This window comes from Bubalus kerabau, chromosome 1 (genome assembly GCF_029407905.1).
Source record: "Bubalus kerabau isolate K-KA32 ecotype Philippines breed swamp buffalo chromosome 1, PCC_UOA_SB_1v2, whole genome shotgun sequence".
NCBI classification, from domain to species: Eukaryota; Metazoa; Chordata; class Mammalia; order Artiodactyla; family Bovidae; genus Bubalus; species Bubalus kerabau.
This window is the reverse complement of record NC_073624.1, coordinates 148,066,839-148,089,201: the sequence shown is the minus strand read 5'-3', so window position 1 is coordinate 148,089,201 and position 22,363 is coordinate 148,066,839. Positions and strand designations below refer to the sequence as shown.

At 41.5% G+C, this 22,363-nt stretch overlaps 1 protein-coding gene across 3 annotated transcripts in view; it reads right to left on the bottom strand.

Annotated features, from left to right (window-relative positions):
* TET1 (tet methylcytosine dioxygenase 1) overlaps positions 1-20,701 on the bottom strand; it is a 131,456-nt gene extending 110,755 nt beyond the window's left edge. For 2 of the 3 annotated variants that reach the window (XM_055591287.1, XM_055591301.1), the window contains exons 1-2: positions 20,275-20,701; positions 8,205-10,231 (exon numbers count right to left, since the gene is read on the bottom strand). In XM_055591287.1, the coding sequence (XP_055447262.1) occupies positions 8,205-10,109 (1,905 nt within the window). In that variant the 5' untranslated portion in view covers positions 10,110-10,231; positions 20,275-20,701. The remainder of the gene's footprint in view (positions 1-8,204; positions 10,232-20,274) is intronic. The other variant, XM_055591295.1, reaches the window with a different exon arrangement.
* Between the last annotated feature and the right edge of the window lie 1,662 nt (positions 20,702-22,363).

The window sequence follows — 22,363 nt, the reverse complement described above, 5'->3', positions numbered from 1 at the left end:
GAACCCACATGCTGCAACTAAGACCTGGGGCAACCAAACATATCAATAGTTTTTAGAAAAAAAGAAAATAATTTCTGTTCATTAAAAAGCACAGGGAGTTCCCTTGTGGTCCAATGGTTAAGACTCTGGGCTTTGACTGCCAGGCCTGGGTTGTATCCCTGGTTGGGGAACTAAGATCCTGCAAGTCTTGAAGTGTGGCCAAAAAATAAGAAGCACAATTAAGTGAAACATTGCCATAAAAAAGATAAAGATATCTGCAACTATTTATTCAACAAAGAATTTGTTTCAACAGAATATAATAAACTCATGAATTAGTAGTAAAAAGCCAATTTAAAAGTGAATAAAAGTAGGACTTTCCCGGTGTTCCAGTAGTTAAGACTCCACGTTTCCACTGCAGGGGGTAGGGTCAGGGAACTAAGGTCCTGCAAAATGCACAGTGAGGGGAAAAAAAAAAAAAGAGCTCGATTTCATTAGTCATCAAGGAAATGCAATGTAGTGATGCCACTAAACAGCCAGTGAAATTATTGAAACTAAATAAGACAGAAAATACCAACTGTTGGATAGGGAGCAAATAAAAAGTCTTATGGAGAAGGCAATGGCACCCCACTCCAGTACTCTTGCCTGGAAAATTCCATGGATGGAGGAGCCTGGTGGGCCGTAGTCCATGGGGTTGCTAAGAGTCGTACACGACTGAGCGAATTCACTTTCACTTTTCACTTTCATGCATTGGAGAAGGAAATGGCAACCCACTCCAGTGTTCTTGCCTGGAGAATCCCAGGGACGGGGGAGCCTGGTGGGTTGCCGTCTATGGGGTCGCACAGAGTTCGGACAGGACTGAAGCGACTTGGCGGCAGCAGCAGCAGCAAAGAGTCTTAATTGGATCAACCACAGCAGTTTGATAGTATCGATGAAAGTTAAACATATGCGTATTTTATGACAAAGCAATTCCACTCCTAGGAATATAGTCAATAGAATGCATGCATATAACCAAAAGGTTTCCATAAAAATGTCCATAGTAGCACTACGATGTTTGTCCTCCTGTTCAGTTCTATACTGTAACATTCCACTGTGCATTAACAATAGAATGGATAGGCAATATGACATATGACAAAATAGAATAGATATTGTTAATACATGATATTAACAAGAGAATTTCTGTATTGCGATATATACATACACTGGAAAATAACACTACAATGAGGATGAATAGCTATAAGCAAGACTATTGATGAGTCTCATAAACATAATATTAAGAAAAGGCGACCATAAACAAGAGTGTACAACTGTTCGTTGCTCTATTAGAATGAACTTCCCTCAGAGAAGTGTTCCCGATTTTCTTCTCTGCCTCTTCATGCACTGTTGGATGAGTAGGTCTATAATAGTGTGAGAGTTCAATATAAGGACAACACAACACATCTTCAGAATCAGCTTTGTCTGGAAAAAGGTGATATTTTGGCAAGAGAGAGCAAGTAATGATATGTGAAGCAAGAGATGACATGTGAATATCATCTAATATAAGGAAACTTTGAAATAAGATATGAACAAAAATAAATGAATTAAAATTGTATTTCAAATGAACAATATAACCACATTGAAGGGTGAGGGTATGTGTGTGAGAGAAAGAAACACTAATTCAACAAAACTAATTCAACAAATGCATAGTCTAAATTTGAACACACCACTGACATTTCAGTAACAGCAATAATTTCTGTCACCAAGATCTTGGTTTCTAATTACCATTCTCTACCGAAAAGAACCAAGTTTTCCTGGATAACTGTCATTTCATCTAGGGCAGGATGGGAAATAGAAAACCTTGGAACATTTGTGACAGAAAATAATTATTCGAACAATGGTTGAAGGTTCTCCCTGGCCAAATTTGAGCATCAAAATAAGTAATGATAATAAAGAAGTATAATCTACTGAATATAACAAAAATCTACAAGTTCACGCTAAAATAAATATATAAATAAAGTAAGAAGAAAAAGCTCTTCCTTGGAGTTTAAAGCTAATTAATAGATTTAGAAGAAATGATGGAAACAGAATCAGCTTTTGACAACTATCAGGCAAAAATCAGCAGTGAATACTAAAACTAAAGAGTGAAAATTTGAGGGATAGCTGTGTATTTACAAGCCTCAATGTCCCTGCAAGATATTTATTAAATACAAAGTGAAAAATACTGATTATACCATGGAGACACTACCTTTAACCAAGTGATAAAAATTAAGATCATAGATAGTGGGACAAAGGACATCATGCCCCTTTTATAAGAAGGTATTCAAACAAAGATGCATAATCCAGATGAAGTCACGAGGAAGCATTAGACAAACACAAAGTGAGGGACAAAATAAGTAATCTGCACTTTGTAAAAGTAGCAATATTATAAAATATTGCAAAAATATTCTAACTCCCCCCTAAATCTTTGTATTATACTATTCCATTTATATCAAACCCTGGAAAATACAAACAAGTGTACAATGATGGAAATATGTTTGCTTGAAGAAAAGGGGTGCAGGTAGGGGTGTAGAGACTATGAAGGAATTTTGGGGAGTGATGGATTTTGACTGTGGTAATGATCACATAGTGTATGTATATCATACTTATCAAATTGCATACTTTGAATATGTGCAGTTTATTATATGTCAATTATACCTCAGTAAAGTTGTTTTGTAAGTCTAAGGAATTACTACAAATTAACAGAGGCCAAAGGGATATTTTCTTATAGGCCAAAATGAAGTCTGTGGGTTAGATAATAACAATGGTTCATTGTTAATTTCATAATTTTGATAATAATATGTGAGAATATACTTGTTTTCAGGAAATCTATTCTCTAGTATGTCAAGATAAAGGAATATAATGTCTATGAAAAACTTAGTCTCAATTAATTCAGAAAACCTATTTATGTATAAAGAGAAGACATATCTGGAAGAGACAGGGCTTCCCTCATAGCTTAGTTGGTAAATCATCTGTCTACAACGCAGGAGACCTGGGTTTGATTCCTGGGTCAGGAAGATCCCCTGGAGAACAAAATGGAAACCCACTCCAGTATTCTTGCCTAGAGAATCCCATGGACAGAGGAGCCTGGTGGGCTACAGTTCATGGGGTCGCAGGAGTCAGAGATGACTTAGTGACTAAACAACCACCATGCTGTGCTATGCTATGCTAAGTCGCTTCAGTTGTGTCCGACTCTGTGTGACCCCATAGATGGTAGCCTACCAGGCTCCCCCGTCCCTGGGATTCTCCAGGCAAGAACACTGGAGTGGGTTGCCATTTCCTTCTCCAACGCATGAAAGGGAAAAGTGAAAGTGAAGTCGCCTAGTCGTGTCTGACTCTTACCATGGAGGAGACAAAAAGAGATAGCACAGGGAACTCTTTTCAGTACTTTCTCATGGCCTAAATGGGAAAAGAATCTTAAAAATAATGCAAGGACTTCTCTGGTGGTCCAGTGGTTAAGACCCTGTGCTTTCACTGCAAAACACAGGGGTTGGATCTCTGTTTGGGGAAATGAGAACTCACATGCTGCATGGGGCAAGCCAAAAAATTAATTAAATTTTTAAAAAGTTAAAAAAAAAAAATTAGATAGATGTATACCTGATTCACTTTACTATACACCAGAAAATAACACATTTTAAATCAACTAAACTCTGATAAAAATTATTTTTTAATTAAAGTGATACAATAAAATGCAAAAACAATAAAATGTGTAAAACAGATAGCTAGTGGGAAGCTGCTGTACCACACAGGGAGCTCAGCTCAGTGCTCTCTGTGATGTCCTAGAGGGGTGGAATAGCAGGTGGGTGGTAGACAGGCTCAAGAGGGAGGAAATACACATTTATTTATAGCTGACTCAGGTTGATACACAGCAGAAACCACACAACACTGTAAAGCAATCATCCTCCAGTTTCAGAAAATGTTATCATTTGCCTGAAAGCTAAACTAAATGCTCAGTACTGCAATATTTCCATAAATATATTTTTATAAATCTGAATTATGCAAAGTTTTTTAAGCAGGTCAAGAAGCAACAGAACCATACATGGAACAATGGATTGGTTCCAAATTGGGAAAGGAATACATCAAGGCTGTAAACTGTCACCCTGCTTATTTAGCTTATATGCAGAGTACATCATGTAAAATGCTGGGCTGGATGAAGCACAAGCTGGAATCAAGATTGCCAGGGGAAATATCAATAACCTCAGATATGCAGATGACACCATCCTTATGGCAGAAAGTGAAGAGGAACTAAATAGCCTCTTAATGAAAGTGAAAGAGGAGAGTGAAAAAGCTGGCTTAAAACTCAACATTCAAAAAAATGAAGATCATGGGTGGGCAGCCCTCAGCTGGACCAGCGGTTGTGTGGGTTGTAGTGCTAGGCGGTCTGCAGGTGCTAGCAAATCCCACCTAGGGTGTCGAGTTAGTGGTGTCTAGGTAGTCGAGGGAGAAGGAGGAGGAAGCGGTGAATCACTTATAAATGACTCCGAAGCCGGACATGGAGCCTAAATTCCAAGGTGAGAGAGTGCTGTGCTTTCATGGGTGGCTTTATGAAGCAAAGGTACAAAATCTGTTTTGAGAAGTTAGCTGAAAAAACTACTGGTCGGATAATAATGAGATTTCAGTCATTGGTAGCTTTAGGGAGAGCTACCTTTTTCATAGATTTTCAGGTTCATAGTTCCTCATCTTCTCTTTATTGGTGTCTTACTGCTTGCTGGGTGGGTCACATACAGCATCCTGCCATTCATGTTACCGATCTGCTAAAGGCCAGTAGTTGGAAAGAGCATTTGAGTGGAAAGATAGAGGTTTGACTGTGAAAGCAAAATAGAACTATTAGTGATTTGTGAGAAAATACTGCCAAAGTCAATTTTATTGGCAAATAGTTGGCTTAAAACTCAGCATTCAAAAAACTAAGATCATGGCATCCGGTCCCATCACTTCATGGCAAATAGATGGGAAAACAATGGAAATGGAAACAGTGACAGACTTTCTTTTCTTGGGCTCCAAAATCACTGCCGATGGTGCCTGCAGCCATGAAATTAAAACATATTTGCTCCTTGGAAGAAAAGCTATGACAAAGCTAGACAGCATATCACAAAGCAGAGACATTACTTTGCTGACAAAGGCCCATATAGTCAAAGCTGTAGTCTTTCAGGTGGTCATATATGGATGTAAGAGTCGGACTGTAAAGAAAGCTGAGCGTCGAAAAATTGATGCTTTTGAACTGTGGTATTGAAGACTCTTGAGAATCCCTTGGACTGCAAGGAAATCAAACCAGTCAATCCTAAAGGAAATCAGTCCTGAATATTCACTGGAAGGACTGATGCTGAAGCTGAAGATCCAATATTGGACCACCTGATGCAAAGAACTGACTCATTGGAAAAAAACCCTGGGAAAGATTGAAGGCAGGAGAAGGGGATGACAGAGGATGAGGTTGTCAGATGGCATCACTGACTCAATGGACATGAGTTTAAGCAAGCTCTGGGAGTTTGTGATGGACAGGGAGGCCTGGTGTGCTGCAGTCCATGGGGTCGCAAAGAGTTGGATACAACTGAGTAACTGAACTGAACTGGAAGGTTTTTTATGTTTTTTAGAAATAAAGAATGTGGTACTTAGGAGAGTGTGCGCAATAGCCAATATATTGATTCACTCCTTAACAAATACTAGTATTTCCCACCCTGACCGACCTTGACCACAGTGGCCACACTTGCTTGCCAGAGCAAGTTTACAGAAATAAACCACACACCATCTAAATGTCTAAACCTGATTCCTTGAGTTACAAATATATTCTTTTCATTCAATTAACAAGTATTTACTTAGCACCTATCACTGTAACTAGGCTAGAATGCACAAGAAAAACAAAGTTCCCTGGAAGTAAACCTGAGGAACATGCACAGATACAGGTGTTGCACAGGAAAGGGTGAGTGAAGGGTGGGATTTTGTCAGGCAGGAAAAAGGAAGAATATGTACCATGAGAATGAACACGGAGACAGGGCCAAGCACAGTGAGCCTGGGGAAGCAGAAGCAGCTGGATACGGCTGAAAGTTCGAGTATAATGTAAGAAATAACATCACATAAGACAAAAGAGGTCAGTCATGTCAAGACCCTAAAGATCTCATATTCCATGCTAAGGAATCTAGGCTTCACCTATAATTGGAAGGCACTATTTTCCATTGTTTTGGGTGAGATGAACCCCATATGCAGAAAAGCACTAATTGGATTAATCTAGGAGAAACAGCGTTATAGAAAGAAAACTTGAGTTGTACCTAAGGAGAGCTTGTTGTTCAACATCCTGACTTTCCAGCTGGCTGGTATGCTCATCCCACAATAGAAGTGCCATAAATACTTGCCAATAATAAAGAGAAAGTTGAAATTGTCCCAGTAAGAGATAAATGCCTCAACAGCTGGAGCAAAGAAAATGGAGAGATAGGAGTGCTCTTATCTTATAGACAAGAGATAACTAGAAGAATGAGAGAAAGGCCGTTAAAGATGACTGAGTTTTCCATTTGTGGAGACCATGTAGATGGTAAACCATTGAACCAAATGAGTAATGCCAGAAGAGGAGCAAGTTTAGAAAAGAGCAAATGTGTTTACACCTATTAAACATAGAGTACCTTTGGCAACAATGTCATTTGGCAATGTTACAAATCAGGAGCTTACCAATGAGATCTTTCTGTTACAAAAAAATTGCTACTAAGTGTTTTAGAGATAAGTTTGTAAACTATTAAGTTACTGGCCACATTTTGATCTGCTCCCATATGTGTGAAGTGAGGAGTCAAGATTATTCATAGCAGTAAGGTTTATAACAAGTATTTTAAAAACACCTTAAACGTGGGACTTCCCTCGTGGTCCAGTGGCTAAGACTCCTCACTTCCAGTACAGGGGGTCCGGGTTCAATCCCTGGGCAGAGAACTGGATCTCACCTGACACAACCAAGTGTTTGCATGCTGCAGCTAAAGATCCTGCTTGCCACAACTAAGACCCATCACAGCCAGATAAGTAATAAATAAATATTTAAAACAAAACACCTTAAATGTCACTGATACACGAGGGTTTAAATGTCTGATCTCTTGTTTATGGTGGCTTAGTCAAACAGGAAGTCAGCATTTTTGAACAGATAATTTAAGTCCAGAATGAAATAGAAAAGGTTGGCTGAATTTAAGTTCATAATATTTTAATCTATTCTACTATACTCATATTCATAGTAGACTTAAAAAATTTCAAGTGGGTAATCTAAAAATCATAAAACACCACAGTTGACAGGTGTTTTAAATTAAGCACGTTTGAGTATTAACCAAGCTCCATAAAATTCCTTTAAACAAAGTAAGTCAACGAATACTTTGACTACCTTAGTTTCATAACTGTAATAGTAAGTATGAGTGTTTTTATGTATATATCACTTTGGACTTTACAATTTTCAATTTTTGATCACCATTGAATCCCAACAATCCTGTGAGATATGCAGACCAAGTGGAAATCACCTGCCAAAAGTTGAAGCGAAAATTCTATTATTGTTATACCTCCAAGGCAAAGTTTCAAGATAAAAGATAGAGACAATTTTATTCTCTCAAAAGAAAAGAAGTTTATTTCCTCTGGTTCCTCAGGATGCAAGGCATTTAGTGACTTTGTTCCATTCCTAGTTTTTAAAAATGTAGCTTTCAAAATAAGACACACTAAAATAAGGCACAGTGGAAATCTTTCCAAAACGACATTTCATACAGTTTCCCTATTCTCCATCAAAACCTATGATGGAAAAACTTTATGTTCTAGCTTTCTGAGACAAATTCTAAAAATAAGCTAATGTATCACTCAGTGTGCAAGACATGCCTCAGGTAGCTCCTCAAATTCCTCTAGATAACTTAAAGCAACATTTTACCAAAGCAAAAGAATGTAATACTGAAGCAAACTCTCCACATGGATTTCCCTGGTGGTCCAGTGGTTGAGAATCCACTTGCCAGTGGAGGTGACAAGGGTTTGATCCCTGATCCGGGAAGATTCCACATGCCATGCAGCAATTAAGGCTAAGCGCTACAACTGCTGAAGCTGGTACACTCTAGAGTCCCTGCTCACTGCAACTAGAAAAAGCCTGCATGCAGCAACAAATACCCAGCACACCAAAACAGAATACAATTTTTTTAAATTATTAAAAAAAAATAGTCTCCACAGATCACTCTACCAAGTTTCACAGGTGTCCCCAGCCCTTTGGGTTATTTGCTTACCTCCAAAGACACAATGACGGATGGCTTCTTTTTCAGTTCCTCACATTTCCTCTTCTTACAGATCTGATGGCTGTTCTTTCTATTCTTACAGTAAGTACATTCACCACAATTGGTCTTCTGCTGGCAGGGCTCACAGACCCCACATCTCTTTCGTTTCTTCTTTTCCAAGGTAGGTAGCAGAGTTGTGTAGGAAGGAGAAGAGGTACTAGCAAGTGGCACTGGCCTAGACACCACTGTGGTGTTGATGTCAACCATCCTGGTGGCGCTGATCTGGGAGGTCCCTCCTTCCAATGTGCTGGGACTCACCAGGGAGAGTTGGGCAATGCCCTGTGGAGCCGGCTGGAGTCCTCTCTCAGGGGCTAATGTGAACCCCTGAGTGTGAGCTGGCAGAAAGCTTATATGAACCTTCTTCTCATTTTCTATATTGTTCATAGGTATTACAGGAGGTACCAAAATTATCTCTGAGTTTGATGATGGTTGAGGAGTGTGACCTGAACCCGAAGGCAAAATCTGCATAGTGCCCGGGACCTCAAGTCCAGATGAAACAGTTCCCTGGGGCTCTGGCCATGCTGGGAGAGCATTACAGGTAGCAACTGGGTTAAGAGGGGCTGGAAGAAAGATAGGTGGGTCTGAGGCAGTACCACCACCCATACCAAGGACTTGTTGATTTAAGATAGCACCAAAGACCTCTCCTTGGACTGGAATAGCACCAGGAATCTCTGGTGGGTCTGGAGTCTCACCCAAAGGCTCTCCATGAACTGGGTTAGCACCAGGAACTTCCCATTGATGTGGGACAGCACTAAAGGCCTGTCCTAGGACAGGGGTGGTATCAGGAACTTCTTGTTGATCTGGGGTAGTTCTGAGTACCTCTTGATGATCTGGTTTAGCACCAAGGGTTTCTTGTTCTGAACCTGCCAAGAGGAGTTTTATTAATGAGGTAGGATATATTGACCCACCAATAGACAAACAGTTTCTAAGGTCCAATGCAGGTACAACTTTATTAAAGCTGGAGGTGGGGCAGCAATCATGTTCACTTTTGATGGGATCCAGGTAAGAATCAGACAGCTTAAGAGATTCTACTCGTGAACCCAAATCTTCTAACTGAATGCTGGGGTTTCCTTCAGAGGTAACCTTGAGGGCTGCTCTTTGGAGCAAAGGAACACAGACAGTGTCCTGAGCAAACATTCTAGGGGAATCACTGATATTATTCACTGTCTCTCTAGAGAATAGTTCTTCTCCACCACATGTCCCTTCCAGTGACCCAGAAAGAATCTCTGCTGCAGGGTCACTAGGAGTAGAGCAAATTATTTTGGAATCCTCGACACCTTGGGACCAAGACTGGGCTGTCTCTTGGCTCTCGTCTTTAATGAAAGATGCATTTTGTATGCCAATTAGCTTCTCTATGTCAGGGGGGACTGGGGGGTCTTGCATCGGGACTGAATCATTTTCTGAGTGCTTTACTCCCATGTCTGTAAGTACCTTATAATTACACTCATGTTGCTTTCCTAGATTCTTAGGTGGTGGAACTTTCTTGGGTCTGGCTATGACCATTGCGGGTTGGGAGAGTCGTCTGCTAAGAGAGGTGCTTCGCAGAGCCATTGTAAACCCATTGCAAGTTAAGGACTCTGGGTTCTGAAAAAGAACCTCGGTCCTATCCAAATTCATTCGTGCTGCTCCAGCTCTTGTCAGAAGGCTTCTGACTGGCACAGTCAGTTTGGGTTCTGTTTTTTTCTTAACATCTCTTTCTTGCACGAATTGCTCCAATTTTCCAGGGCTCACAGTCTTGACAGTCGCCACATTTTTGTTGGCTGGCTTAGATCCCTTCTTCAGTTGCTTGTTGTTCTTCTTGTTTAGATCTTCCCTCCTGACTAATTTGGAAGGTCTTGCGTGGCGAGATCGAGACATAGCTATGAAGTAGGAAAATCTGAAAGGGCATGAGGGACAGAGTCATTGGTCCTTTGGAAAGTCTCACTTCAGAGGAGAATCTGCATGCACCTTGGTTGTGCTCAGTTGCACGAGGTTTTGGTCTGAAATAAAAAAACATTGGCAGTGAGTCTTTTTTCTATGTAGTCTCTCATTTGAAATAGAATATTGGAACTTCCCTGGTGGTACAGTAGATAAGAATCTGGCTGCCAATGCAGGGGACACAGGTTGGATCCCTAGTTTGGTAAGATTCCACATGCTTTGGAGCAACTAATCCCATGTACCACAACTACTGAGCCCGAATTCTAGAATCCATATGCTGCAACTATTGAGCCCCTGTGCCTAGAGCCCATGATCCAAAATAAAAGAAGCCACCACAGTGAGAAGCCTGTGCACTTCAAGAAGAGTAGCCCCTGCTTGTCAAAACTAGAGAGAGCTTGTGAGTAGCAACAAAGACCCAGCACAACAAAAAAAATGTTTAAAAAAGAAATGGAATATTCACTAGCAATTATTAATTAAAATTAAGAAACAGAATATTTACTACAAAACAAAAGTATAATAGACACAAAACATGCTAAAGTACCCTTTAAACCTTGTATTCACAAATAAAGCTCCTTTAATTTCTGTGACAATTGATTAAGTTAATGAAATTCTTTGAATAAGCTAAGCATGGGGGGTTCTTTAAATTAGAAGCCACAACTATTGTAGTTACAAGTAGTTTAAAGCTCAAACCTAATCTTTACAAATGTGAATACTTAAAAGTTACCTCTTTATCTCTTAGTTCCCCAACCAGGTGGCGAGGGAAGGAACCAGGGCCACGGCAGTGAAAGCACAAAATCCTAATTACTGGACCACCAGGGAATTCCCCCAAAGATATCTCTTACACCCTTTTCTCAGTCCATCACTACCCAAGCAGGGCATTACCTGTTGGACAGTAAAGCTGCTAAAGCCAAAGGAAGAAGAGCTTACATTATCCAAGAAACTCTACTCCTGGGGACCCAATAGTATTAATAACATATTTCAGTTAACAACCTAAATTTTTCAGACATGTTTCTAATAAGCAGCCATATTTAAAAAACAAATTGACTATATGAGGATCTTTTATCTAGTTTGTTTCACTTTTTCTATTTCATATTCAGTGCTCCAATGGCACCCCTCTCCAGCACTCTTGCCTGGAAAATCCCATGGACGGAGGAGCTTGGTAGGCTGCAGTCCATGGGGTCGCTAAGAGTCGGACATGACTGAGCGACTTCACTTTCACTTTTCACTTTCACGCATTGGAGAAGGAAATGGCAACCCACTCCAGTGTTCTTGCCTGGAGAATCCCAGGGACGGGGGAGCCTGGTGGGCTGCCGTCTATGGGGTCGCACAGAGTCGGACACGACTGAAGTGACTTAGTAGTAGTAGTAGTAGTATACATGTAACTGAACCATGAAAAAAGAATTCTACTTTTTGAAATTTAGTAATGTTTCTATTTTTGCCAGTTTTTCTAAATGTTCTATGGACATCTAATAGCAACATATGAGATACAAAATTTTAAATATATTTGTGTAGGATATAAGATTAATATAAATAGAAATCTATTATATTTAAATTATTAGTGACATCATTCAAGATACTTTTCTCATTTTTTTCTACACTTGATAAAATTATTCTCAGAGAAATGTTAATATGTTTCACTATGATTATACATATATTTATTTTCCCTTGTTTTTCTTCTGATTTAGCTTTATTTATCCTTGTTTCTTTGTTGTTAGGTATCTAGTGGTTTACGATGTTTATCTTCTTTGTGAATTGTACTTTTTATCGTTAAAAATATTCATTTAAAAATAAATAAATTTAATTTAGAATCTACAAATTTTTAGTTTTATACATGCACACAAAAACAGCATAAAATCTGGGGAGTTAGTATCACCAGATTAGGTTACAAATAGAACTCATGGGTCCGCAAATATCTGAGTACCTCCTCAGTATAAGGAAGGCATTGTCCTTTGGACTGTCCACACCCAGAAATGATGTCCCTCTTTCCTCCTTCACCCAACTTAATCCAAAGACTGCTGGTTCTAGGTTCTTCTTGGTGGCCCAGTAGCTAAGACTCTGTGCTGTCAATGCAGGGGGCCAACATTTGATCCCTAGTCAGAGAACTAGATCCCACATGTTGCAACTAAGGGTTCGAAAGCTATAACTAAAGATCCCACGTGCTGCAACTAAGACCCGGTGCAGCCAAATAAGTAGATAAATTAAAAATCCAAAGAAACAAAGACTGCTGGTTCTAAAGCCCTTCTACCAAGGGTCCCAAAATTTTCATGCTGATATCTAAGCAAGGAAATTGGAAATAATGAGAAAATGAGATAATACAAACAATAAAGAATAATAAATCAAGCAACTATTATTTGAAAGTTCAGAAAAGAGGAGAAAATGAAAGGGGACTGGCCAAGAACCATCATCAAATTGCACTGTTGTCTCCTCAAATGGCCTGACTCTGACCTCAAAGAGATGGGAATACCAGACCACCTGATCTGCCTCTTGAGAAACCTATATGCAGGTCAGGAAGCAACAATTAGAACTGGACATGGAACAACAGACTAGTTCCCAATCAGGAAAGGAGTACATCAAGGCTGTTTATTGTCACCCTACTTATTTAACTTATATGCAGAGTACATCATGAGAAATGCTGGGCTGGATGAAGCACAAGCTGGAATCAAGATTGTCGGGAGAAATATCAATCACCTCAGATATGCAGATGACACCACCCTTATGGCAGAAAGTGAAGAGGATCTAAAGACCCCCTTGATGAAAGTGAAAGAGAGTGGAAAAGTTGGCTTAAAGCTCAACATACAGAAAACTAAGATCATGGCATCCAGTCCCATCACTTCATGGCAAATAGATGGGGAAACAGTGGAAACAGTGGCTGACTTTATTTTTCTGGGCTTCAGAATCACTGCAGATGGTGACTGCAGCCATGAAATTAAAAGACGCTTACTCCTTGAAAGGAAATTTATGACCAACCTAGACAGCATATTGAAAAGCAGACACATTACTTTGCCAACAAAGGTCCGCCTAGTCAAGGCTGTGGTTTTTCCAGTAGTCATGTATGGATGTGAGAGTTGGACTATAAAGAAAGCTGAGCACCAGAGAATTGATGCTTTTGAACTGTGGTGTTGGAGAAGACTCTTGAGAGTCTCTTGGACTGCAAGGCGATCCAACCAGTCCATCCTAAAGGAGATCAGTCCTTGGTGTTCATTGGAAGCACTGATGTTGAAGCTGAAACTCCAACACTTTGGCCACCTGATGTGAAGAGTTGACTCATGTGAAAAGACCCTGATGCTGGGAAAGATTGAGGGCGAGAGGAGAATGGGACAACAGAAGATGAGATTGTTGGACGGCATCACTGGCTCAATGGACATGGGTTTGGGTGAACTCCAGGAGTTGGTGATGGACAGGGAGGCCTGGCTTGCTGCGGTTCATGGGGTCACAAAAAGTCGGACACGACTGAGCGACTGAACTGAACTGAACCAAATGATCATCGGTCTGTGGCGAAATGAGAAAAAAAAAGAGGCTGAGTACACCTGAAACTAACACAACATTGTAAATCAATCAGTGAAAAAGTGAAAGTGTTGGTCTCTTTGTCATGTCCCAACTCTGCGACTCCATGGACTGTAGCCTGCCAGGCTCCTCTGTTCATGGAATTCTATAGGCAGTAATACTTGAGTGAGTTACCATTTCCTTCTCCAGGGGATCTTCCCCAACCCAAGGACTGAACCCGGGTCTCCTGCATTGCAGGCAAATTCTTTCCTATCTAAGCCACCAGGGAAACACAAATCAACTATATTTCAATTTTAAGAATAAAGAAGTAAAAAAAGGCATGTAAAGTTTTTCATAAGTCTGATTTAATTTAATTAATGTCTTCCTTTTTCTCTTATTAAAATTTCCTTTCTAAATATATAGAGTGCTTCCCTGGTATCTCAGTGGTGGAGAGCCTGCTTGCCAACGCAGGAGACAGGGGTTTGATCCCTGGTCTGGTGGTATCCCACGTGCCTCGCAGGAGCTGAGCCTGTGTGCCACAACTATTGAGCCTGTGATCTAGGACCCAAGAGCCACAACTACTGAGCCCATGAGCAGCAGCTACTGAAGCCTGCTCACCCTAGAGCCTGGGCTCCCCAACAAGAGAAGCCACAACAAGGAGAATTCCCAGCACCACAGCTAGAGAGTAGCCCTCCCTTCCTACAACTAGAGAAAAAGCCAAACAGCAATGAAGACCCATTCTTAAATTCTTAAATAAATAAAATTTATTTAAAAAGTAGAAAATTCCCTGGTAGTCCAGTGGTTAGGACTATGTACTTCCATTGCAAAGGGAAGAGGTTGCATCCCTAGTGTGGGAGGTAAGAGTCTGCAAGTTGCATGGCCAAAATAAAAAATTTTTAAAGTAATAAAAGTCCTTTTTTTGTGAAAAGGTGGAGATGGGTTTTTTTCTTTTCTTTTAAAATTATTACCTGGTACAGTAAAAATTTGACAGTCCTCTACCATCCTCAAATTTTGGTTTTGTTTTGGTTGTACTTTTTTGATCCAGGTAATCCTGGGATACACTATTTGATTTTGTGGCTAGAGATGGTGTTGCATTAGAAAACCCTCCGTTTCAAGCTGTGATCACCAGCTGTGTCCTTCAGCAAACTATTTAACAGGAGTCAAGTTTCCTGTGTTTGAAATGAGGTTGTTTGGGGGGACCAATGGGCTTCTCTGGGAAAAACCTAGTGGTAATGGTTTCATCCTTTTGATATCTGAAGTAAGAACAAAGACTTTGAAAATAGATGTGGGTTCAATTTCTAGATCAGAAACATTATCAGCCATGTGATTTTGACAAATTCCTTGGTCTCTCTATTTCTCAGTTTACTTACATGTATTAGAATAAGAAGCATAATAAGAACTTTCCTAGTGGTCCAGTGGTTAAGACAGCACACTTTCAATGCAGGGGTCATGGGTTTGATTCCTGGTCAGGGAAATAAGATTCCACATTCCTTGGGGTATAGGAGGAAAAAAAGCATAATAGTACTGACTTTACTGGGTTACTACGAGAATAAAATGAGATGATCTATGTAAAGGCTTAGCACAGAGCTGGCATATAATAAATGTTTTATAAATGAGAGCTTAAAAAAAAAAAGTCTGCCTATAGACCAACATACAAAAAAAAAAAGAGAGAGAGAAAATAAATTTAATAGTAGTTATCATTATTATAGAACCAATTTAATCCTGAGTCTGCCATATCCTGCAAAATAAGATCTAATTCTTTTTTTCTGTCTTCACTTAACACATTGTAGGCCACACACTATAATAAAAGATCTCAGAGCACAACATTTAGAGTTAAAGCATTGAGCCTTTAAGAAAGATTTTTAAAATAGACATTAGTGATAACATTAACCACAAGAAAAACAGCATTTTGATACATCTGTGCTAAATACAAATACTAGGCTAAATACAAACACTAGGCTAAATACAAATCCACTTGAATTCTTGGCATTTAAGCTTACTGCTTTTCCTCTTTTCTTAAAAAAAAAAAAAAAAAGTACACCCAAAACAAAACAAAAACAAAAACTAGCTCTTTTGCTGTGAAAAGCTGTAGGATATTTTCTCCAAAGACCACTGGTTTTCACACCACCATTTTTAGAAAACAAAGACATTCCAATTCTAATCTCCAGAAAGTCAGCAATCTTTATAAGGATGTATTTTCAGATAACAAAAAGCAATCCATCCCATTCAGTAGAAATTCAGAAATTCAATAATATCGGTATAAGCATACTTTATGTCTTATATCGAGATTACATGGCTAAAAATTATTAGGGGCATATAATCTAAGTACTGCAATCAGTCATGAAAATTAAAATTTGTATGCTGAGGCAAGTAATCTGTATATGCCAGAGGGTGTCATGGGATCTGCTTTTGAAAGTAGTTTATAACTTGATCTCTGTCTCATATATTCTTTTATATTTTTTAATGGAAGTGCTTTAGAAATTCAGACTTGTAATTAAGATAATGTTTACCATTCAAACCTTATCTCCTGAAAAAGAGCCTGTCAAGGAAATGGGAAAGGTATGAGCAACACGGATTGGAAAGATGTGGCCTCTTTAAATGGTAACAGCATTTTTATGAGATCCTGAAAGAGGCCAATGACCCCTAAAAACCCAACTGCATGAAAGAAACCACTGGGTACCACTCAGCCAAAGAAACAATCAGAAACAAAATAAGGACTCTCGCAAGATCTTAATTTTATCACTTGGCTCCAATGATGAAATGTAACCCCTTTTGTGATAAACTAAGTTATCCCCAGGGCTGAACTCTGAGAGGAGAGGCAATAAGCTTTTTCTGAAATTTGGGAGGTGGGGGGAAGGGAGGGAACCTATTCTATTATATAGATTCATATTTAAATATGGAATTTTCTACACATCTTATTTTCCTTATTAACTTATAAACATTAAATGCTTTATTTCATTTTTGGGGTGCTTTATTTTTTATAGAGTACTTTAGTCATAGAAAAATATATTTACAATTGAATACTAATTCCACTTCCGTTTTTCATTTCTGATGAAAACTGATATTTCAGTATTTTTCAAAAATCAGCTTTATTCTACTCTAAAGTATATCCAAGAGTCTGAGTGCATGGAAGTAGCTACAGGATAACATGATTGGAACAGAAAATAAGAGAATAATGTCCTTGTTATCAAACATACATAGTAGGTCCCAGAGGGGGCCTACATGCAATTAATTGATACTATCTGGTGAGCTCTATGTTCCTGGAGGAGAAAACAAAGCAAAATGAAACAAGCAAAACTTCCAACAACTGTGGGATGCAAAGCATCACTTGGGTAACTAGTATTTTCAGCAGAGGGCATCAAGATCCCCAACCCATAATAATTTTTCCCCCTAAAGTGTCCTTGTGACATAAGGGACTGGAGTTGGAGTAGTACATGAGATCTAAGCATTACTGCCCAGGAGATAAGGGCCAACTTATAATTTAAAACATGAAAAGAGATTCTAGCCCAAAATAGAAAATCGAAGGTTACAGAGAAAGTGCAGAAGAGGCTAGATCAGGTCCCAGGGCCTATGTGTGTATCTGCTAATTATTCACACATAATTTAAACATAGCTAACCAAATTGATCAACAGGATCAGACTTCTGCCTCAGTATTATTTGAGTTTACTAAGTAGTCTTTCCCTAAAGAAGCCTTAAAAAGGGGAGGTGAGGGGAAGCAAAAACAATTTCTGATGCCATCACCTTGCCTAGAAACTGAAAAGCTGTCTTCCTAAACTGTATCAGTTGTCTGTAAAGGACAATATTGACAGTACTGTGATAGAAAAATCTTCTCCCACCTACATCCCTCCTCCTTCTGGATCTCCCAGTCCCCTGAGGCAGGAAGTGGCTGAACTGATGTAACCATCCAGCCCACATGTCAATTTAAAATTATACTGCAATCCTTCCCACCACCAGTAGTGGCCAAAAAAGTGGTGAGTATTTGCATACATAGAGCTAGTTTCGAAAGAAACTCTGATTTCATAGTCACTCCATTCAGCTTCTTAGACTTTACAGGCTGCTGCACTTGACTGAGAAATACAAGACTTAAAGCATTTCTTTTTAAAGGGCACCACTTCTCTTAGTTTTCTCCAGTAACTAAGTTCTGAAGGAAAAGGAGGTGGACGGGCTGCTTGTAGTTCCTAGATAGTTTTCTACCACAGGAAGTGTGAGAGCTCTCCGCACATGGAAAGACTGTGGAGGGAAACTCACTAGAATGCCTGCAGATTTAGTCAAAGGCTCCTTCCATATGTAAAACACCCTTGCTGCCCTGCCGAGAGCGAGGGGGGAAAAAAGCCAAAAAGGGACCCCGCCAATAACAAGAAAAGCATAAAACATGTTGAGAAGAAGAGGAAAAAGCAGAAGGAAGAAAATGTCTAAAGGAAAAAAAAAAAAGCAAAAAAGTAGAGGAAGGGGGAAGAAACATGTAGCAATAAAGCTAGAATATAAAAAGACAACTGGATCAAAACACAAGACTAAAGTTAGAAAGATGGAGGGGTGGGAAAAGAGATAAAGAGTAGAGGGAAGGAAAAATACAGAGGCAAAGAAGAAGGTGGGGGAGGGGAGGGACAAACCAGATAAAGAGTGGAGGAGGAAGAGAAACAAAGGGCAGGGACAGAGGTGATCCAAAACTCCAACCCATCAATTCTAGAAGATCCGAGCTGGGAGCCATAGTTAACCCTCGGTTAAATGGTAAGCGGTGATCCAGGAGTTCTTAATATGAGCTACTAGTCTTTGCAAAGAGATAGGGGCAGTGGATACTAATAACTCTCATACTTGATTCTGAAGTTTAATTGAAATAATAACATGGTTTTAAACACTGTCATACATTGACAACCAAGCTAATTAAGAGCTCTTAACTGGGGAGTGAAGGCACTTGGGTTTCAACCTGTGTAACCAACGCAAACCAGTAAAATCAGGAAATTCACTCAAAATCAACGTTACCTGAGGCTTTTAGTTCTTAGAAACAACGCTGAGTAATCCCCAAACCTCTCCTTATCTGCATACCCGCCTTGTTTAACTATACACATAAATTCCTAATATGTCTTAAAAAGCTCTCGCCCTAACCGGTTCACAAGCACATTTTCCAAACTCATTTTGGCATCCTGAGTGAGGCCTAAGGAGGCCGACATTTTTTAATTTTACTTTATAACATTGAGGAGAGGGGGAGGTGGAAAGGATGGGCACTTTTCAGTTCAGAGCGGACCTGAGGTTGCTGCCCTGTAGCGCCGCCCTTAACCGTCTGGGTGCAGCGCTCAGAGCACTCCGCCGGCACTAGACTGTGCACCTAATCGACTCCTCGCTCAAAGTCTTGAAACACTTTTCAAACATGTATTTATAAACTGATCATTACTGTATTATGCAGCTCATTCAGTGCTCAAGAGTAGAGCCGGGGAGTAGGGGAAGAAGCAATGGGCGAGTTGGAGCTGGGGGAAAGACTCCCAGTTCAAGTAATACTTATTCTCTTGTTGATACATTAATTTTTATTGGGTCAGAAATGCCCAATTTCTGTTCCCCATTACAGTGGGAAGTATACTGTGACGGGCCAGCAACTTCCCGACCTCTTTTTTGTAGAGACTGCGCACAGCCCTTAGTAGCTGAATCGCTTTGGGAGTCTGGGTGAGAGAGGGGGAAGGAAGAGAGGAGAGGGGGTGAGGAGGAGAGGGAGAGAGACCTAGCCCAGTCTCTTCCCGACACGTGAAGTGGCGGCGGTCCCTGGCACCCCCAGACCCGGCCCCTCACATGCCGTCCGAAGTGTCCCGGCACCCAGCTCCGCACATCTCCCATCCTAGGGCCCCACTCCAGGATTCCGTGCTAGTGATGCGACGGCAAGCCGGCGCTTTCGGCGACCGAGAGGCGCCCGTAAGGGTTTTTAGAAGGCCATTTTGACAGAACACTTTTCTATTCCCTACTCCCTTCCTCCCCGATCCGCAGAACTCCAGGTCAACCTCTGGCAAGCCTCTCTTGCTACTTCCACTCCAAAATTTTCGTCCCTGAAGCCTCCTCCCCGAAAAGCTCAGGAAAGGCAAGTGCCAAATGTTCTCCCAACGAACTGGCCCCCTGTATTAGCATGGGGGAGGAAGAAAACTTCTTTTCGGGGCACACTTGAGTGTGGGACAGTCCGGGTTCCCCATCCGAAACTTGCCCTAACTCTTCGCTCTCCTCAGCCCGAGGCGCTCGGACCTCCGTTTCTCCTCTGAGGGGCATCAATCACGGGCACAGTCGGGGAATCCCCACCTCCCAAAGCCACGCTTGCCCTCCCCCAAATCCTCCAGTTTCCAGCGGAGCCCGGGGTCCTAGCCTGAGGCGCTCGGCTCTCCCCACCCGGCGTCCCAGCCCGGCCTCAGGGCAGGCGGCCGCGTCCTCTGGCTGGGGGCATTGTTTACCACCCGCAACAAAAGCGCCCCAGCGGCCTTGGGTGGGGGGTCGCCGCGGGGAGTGGGCCCATCCCTGCGACCCCCGCGGCCCCGCGGACACGGAACCCCGGCCCACGTCCAGCCCCAGCCGTGCACTGCCCTTCGCAACCCCTTCCGGCCTCCGCGTGTGCCTCCCCAGACCCCTGCCCTCTGTCCCTCTCCCAACTCACCACTGGCCCCCTCAGGCTCCGAGGACTGCGCGCGTCCCCCCGGCTCCAAGCCTGCACCAGCCCTCGGGGAAACTTTCCAACTTGCGATCGTCCCCACAACTTCGGAGTCAGGGGCCCCGGCGGGCGCGAGGGGCGCGGGAGGGCCCCGGGAGGACACCTACCGGCTGCCTGGCAGGGTCAGGGCCCGAGCCCCCGGGGTGGGCGACTGCTTCCCAAAGGTCCACAGCGCAGAGGCAGGTAGAGTTGCATGACTGGGGCGGGGCAGGGGGGCGTCCGGGGGGGCAGACCCGGGAGCAGAGGGCCCAGCGGCTGCGCGCACAAAGCGGCGCGGGAGCGGGCTGCGCTGCCACTCCCCGCCAGGTCAGCCCCCCGGAGCAGCACTGTCTCCCCAGGACAGACCTCAGGGAGTGAAGCTGGGGCTCTGCCTTCCCTGGACCCTGCTCTGCTGAGCGAGAGGCAAAACGCGAGCTGGATTTCCCTAAACTGGAGCTGGACTCTCCTGTGGACCCTTACCCCTCCCCTTGGCCCTCTTCTCTCCCAACCATTTTTTTTTTAAAGGTCAAAGGAGAGTATTGGAGAGGGAAAACGTTATCAAGATCTTCTTGTCGTGACCTTTTTTTTTTTTTTTTACGAGGTACTCTGGGGCTGAGAGAAAAATTTGGGGGTCTCTGAATTGAATGTTTATGGATACATTAATGGGGATGCGAGGTCAGAGATGCCACCATTGAGCAATATTTGGGTCGCAAGCAATGGAAAACTGCCCTCAGCACCTTAGAGAGAAGCCAGAGAAGGGTTGTGTTCCCTTGACTCAGAGCTTGATGTCTCAAGGGTCATCATAACATTTTTGTTAGTTATTTGCCTTTGTGCGTTGGTGGTATTCACTTTCCAGATGAAGAAGACATAGGAATAAATAAGTTTTCATCATTAAGAGGAATAACCAGTGCCAGTATACCAAAAGTAAGACTGACTGGGGCGTTCCAATTTCTCCCGAAGTGTCTGATGGGCTGTTGCTTCTTCCAGCAGACAGTTATTATACAGATATGGGAATCTAGATCTTTAATGGAGTCACAGTGGTAAGGAACATAGAAATCATTCCTTCCAGGTCAAATTTCAATGGAAGGGAAAAGACTACTTGTATTGCCTTCCACACCATTCTGTCCTTATCCTGAACATAATTTTTATTCTTTGTTATACCTGCTTTAATAAACATAACCAGATTGTTCTTTTGAGAAAGATTCTTAAACTTTCAAACTTTCTCACTGATTGATTCATTCAAATTTATTCTTGAGCTAGGAGCCGGGCATACAGAGTTTAATGCAATTTGCTTCCTACCCAGGAGGAACACACATTCCAGGTTTGCAAGCAGAGCAAACGAATGGCTCCACTGCAGTATTTTCAGGGCTACAGTCAGATAAATACCTTGATTGGAGAAAGAAATGTGGTTTTTAAAATAAAACTTCTGCAAAAATGCCACTCTTCTTAATGTTTGCGAAAGCCTAATTGTCAGTATCTTGTCAGAAACAATCTCCTAGGACCAAAATGAAAAGAATGTTGGGAGAGTTTGACTGAAAACTTAATTTTCTTAAAGAACAAAGGGAGAAAGGCTATCATGAACTAGCAATATCCTGGCTTTTGTCAATTAATTGAAATGATTTACTTTAAAAGGTATTGAGGGGCTTCCCTGCTGGTCCAGTGGCTAAGACTCCCATTGCAGGGGGCTAGGGTTCGATCCCTGGTCAGGGAACTAGATTCCCTGTGCTACTACAAAGATCAAATATCCCACATGTCCCAGCCAAATAAATTATTTAAAAAAGAAAAAGAAAAGCTATTGAAATGGAAAAATCACACAAAGATATAGAGAAATGTCCAAGACAATGCTTATTCTCTCCATTTCATAAACATTATTTGAGTCCATACTATGTGCCAGGCACAGTTTCATACTTAGGGGAAACAGCAGGAAGCAAACTGAAACCTCTTCTCTAGTGGTGCCTTGGTGCTTGCATTCAATAATGGAGTGGGGGCAAGGAGAATAAAAGCTAGAAAGCAGAATACACATAAGTGTGTTAGATGGTGACGGTGAGAGTGGGAG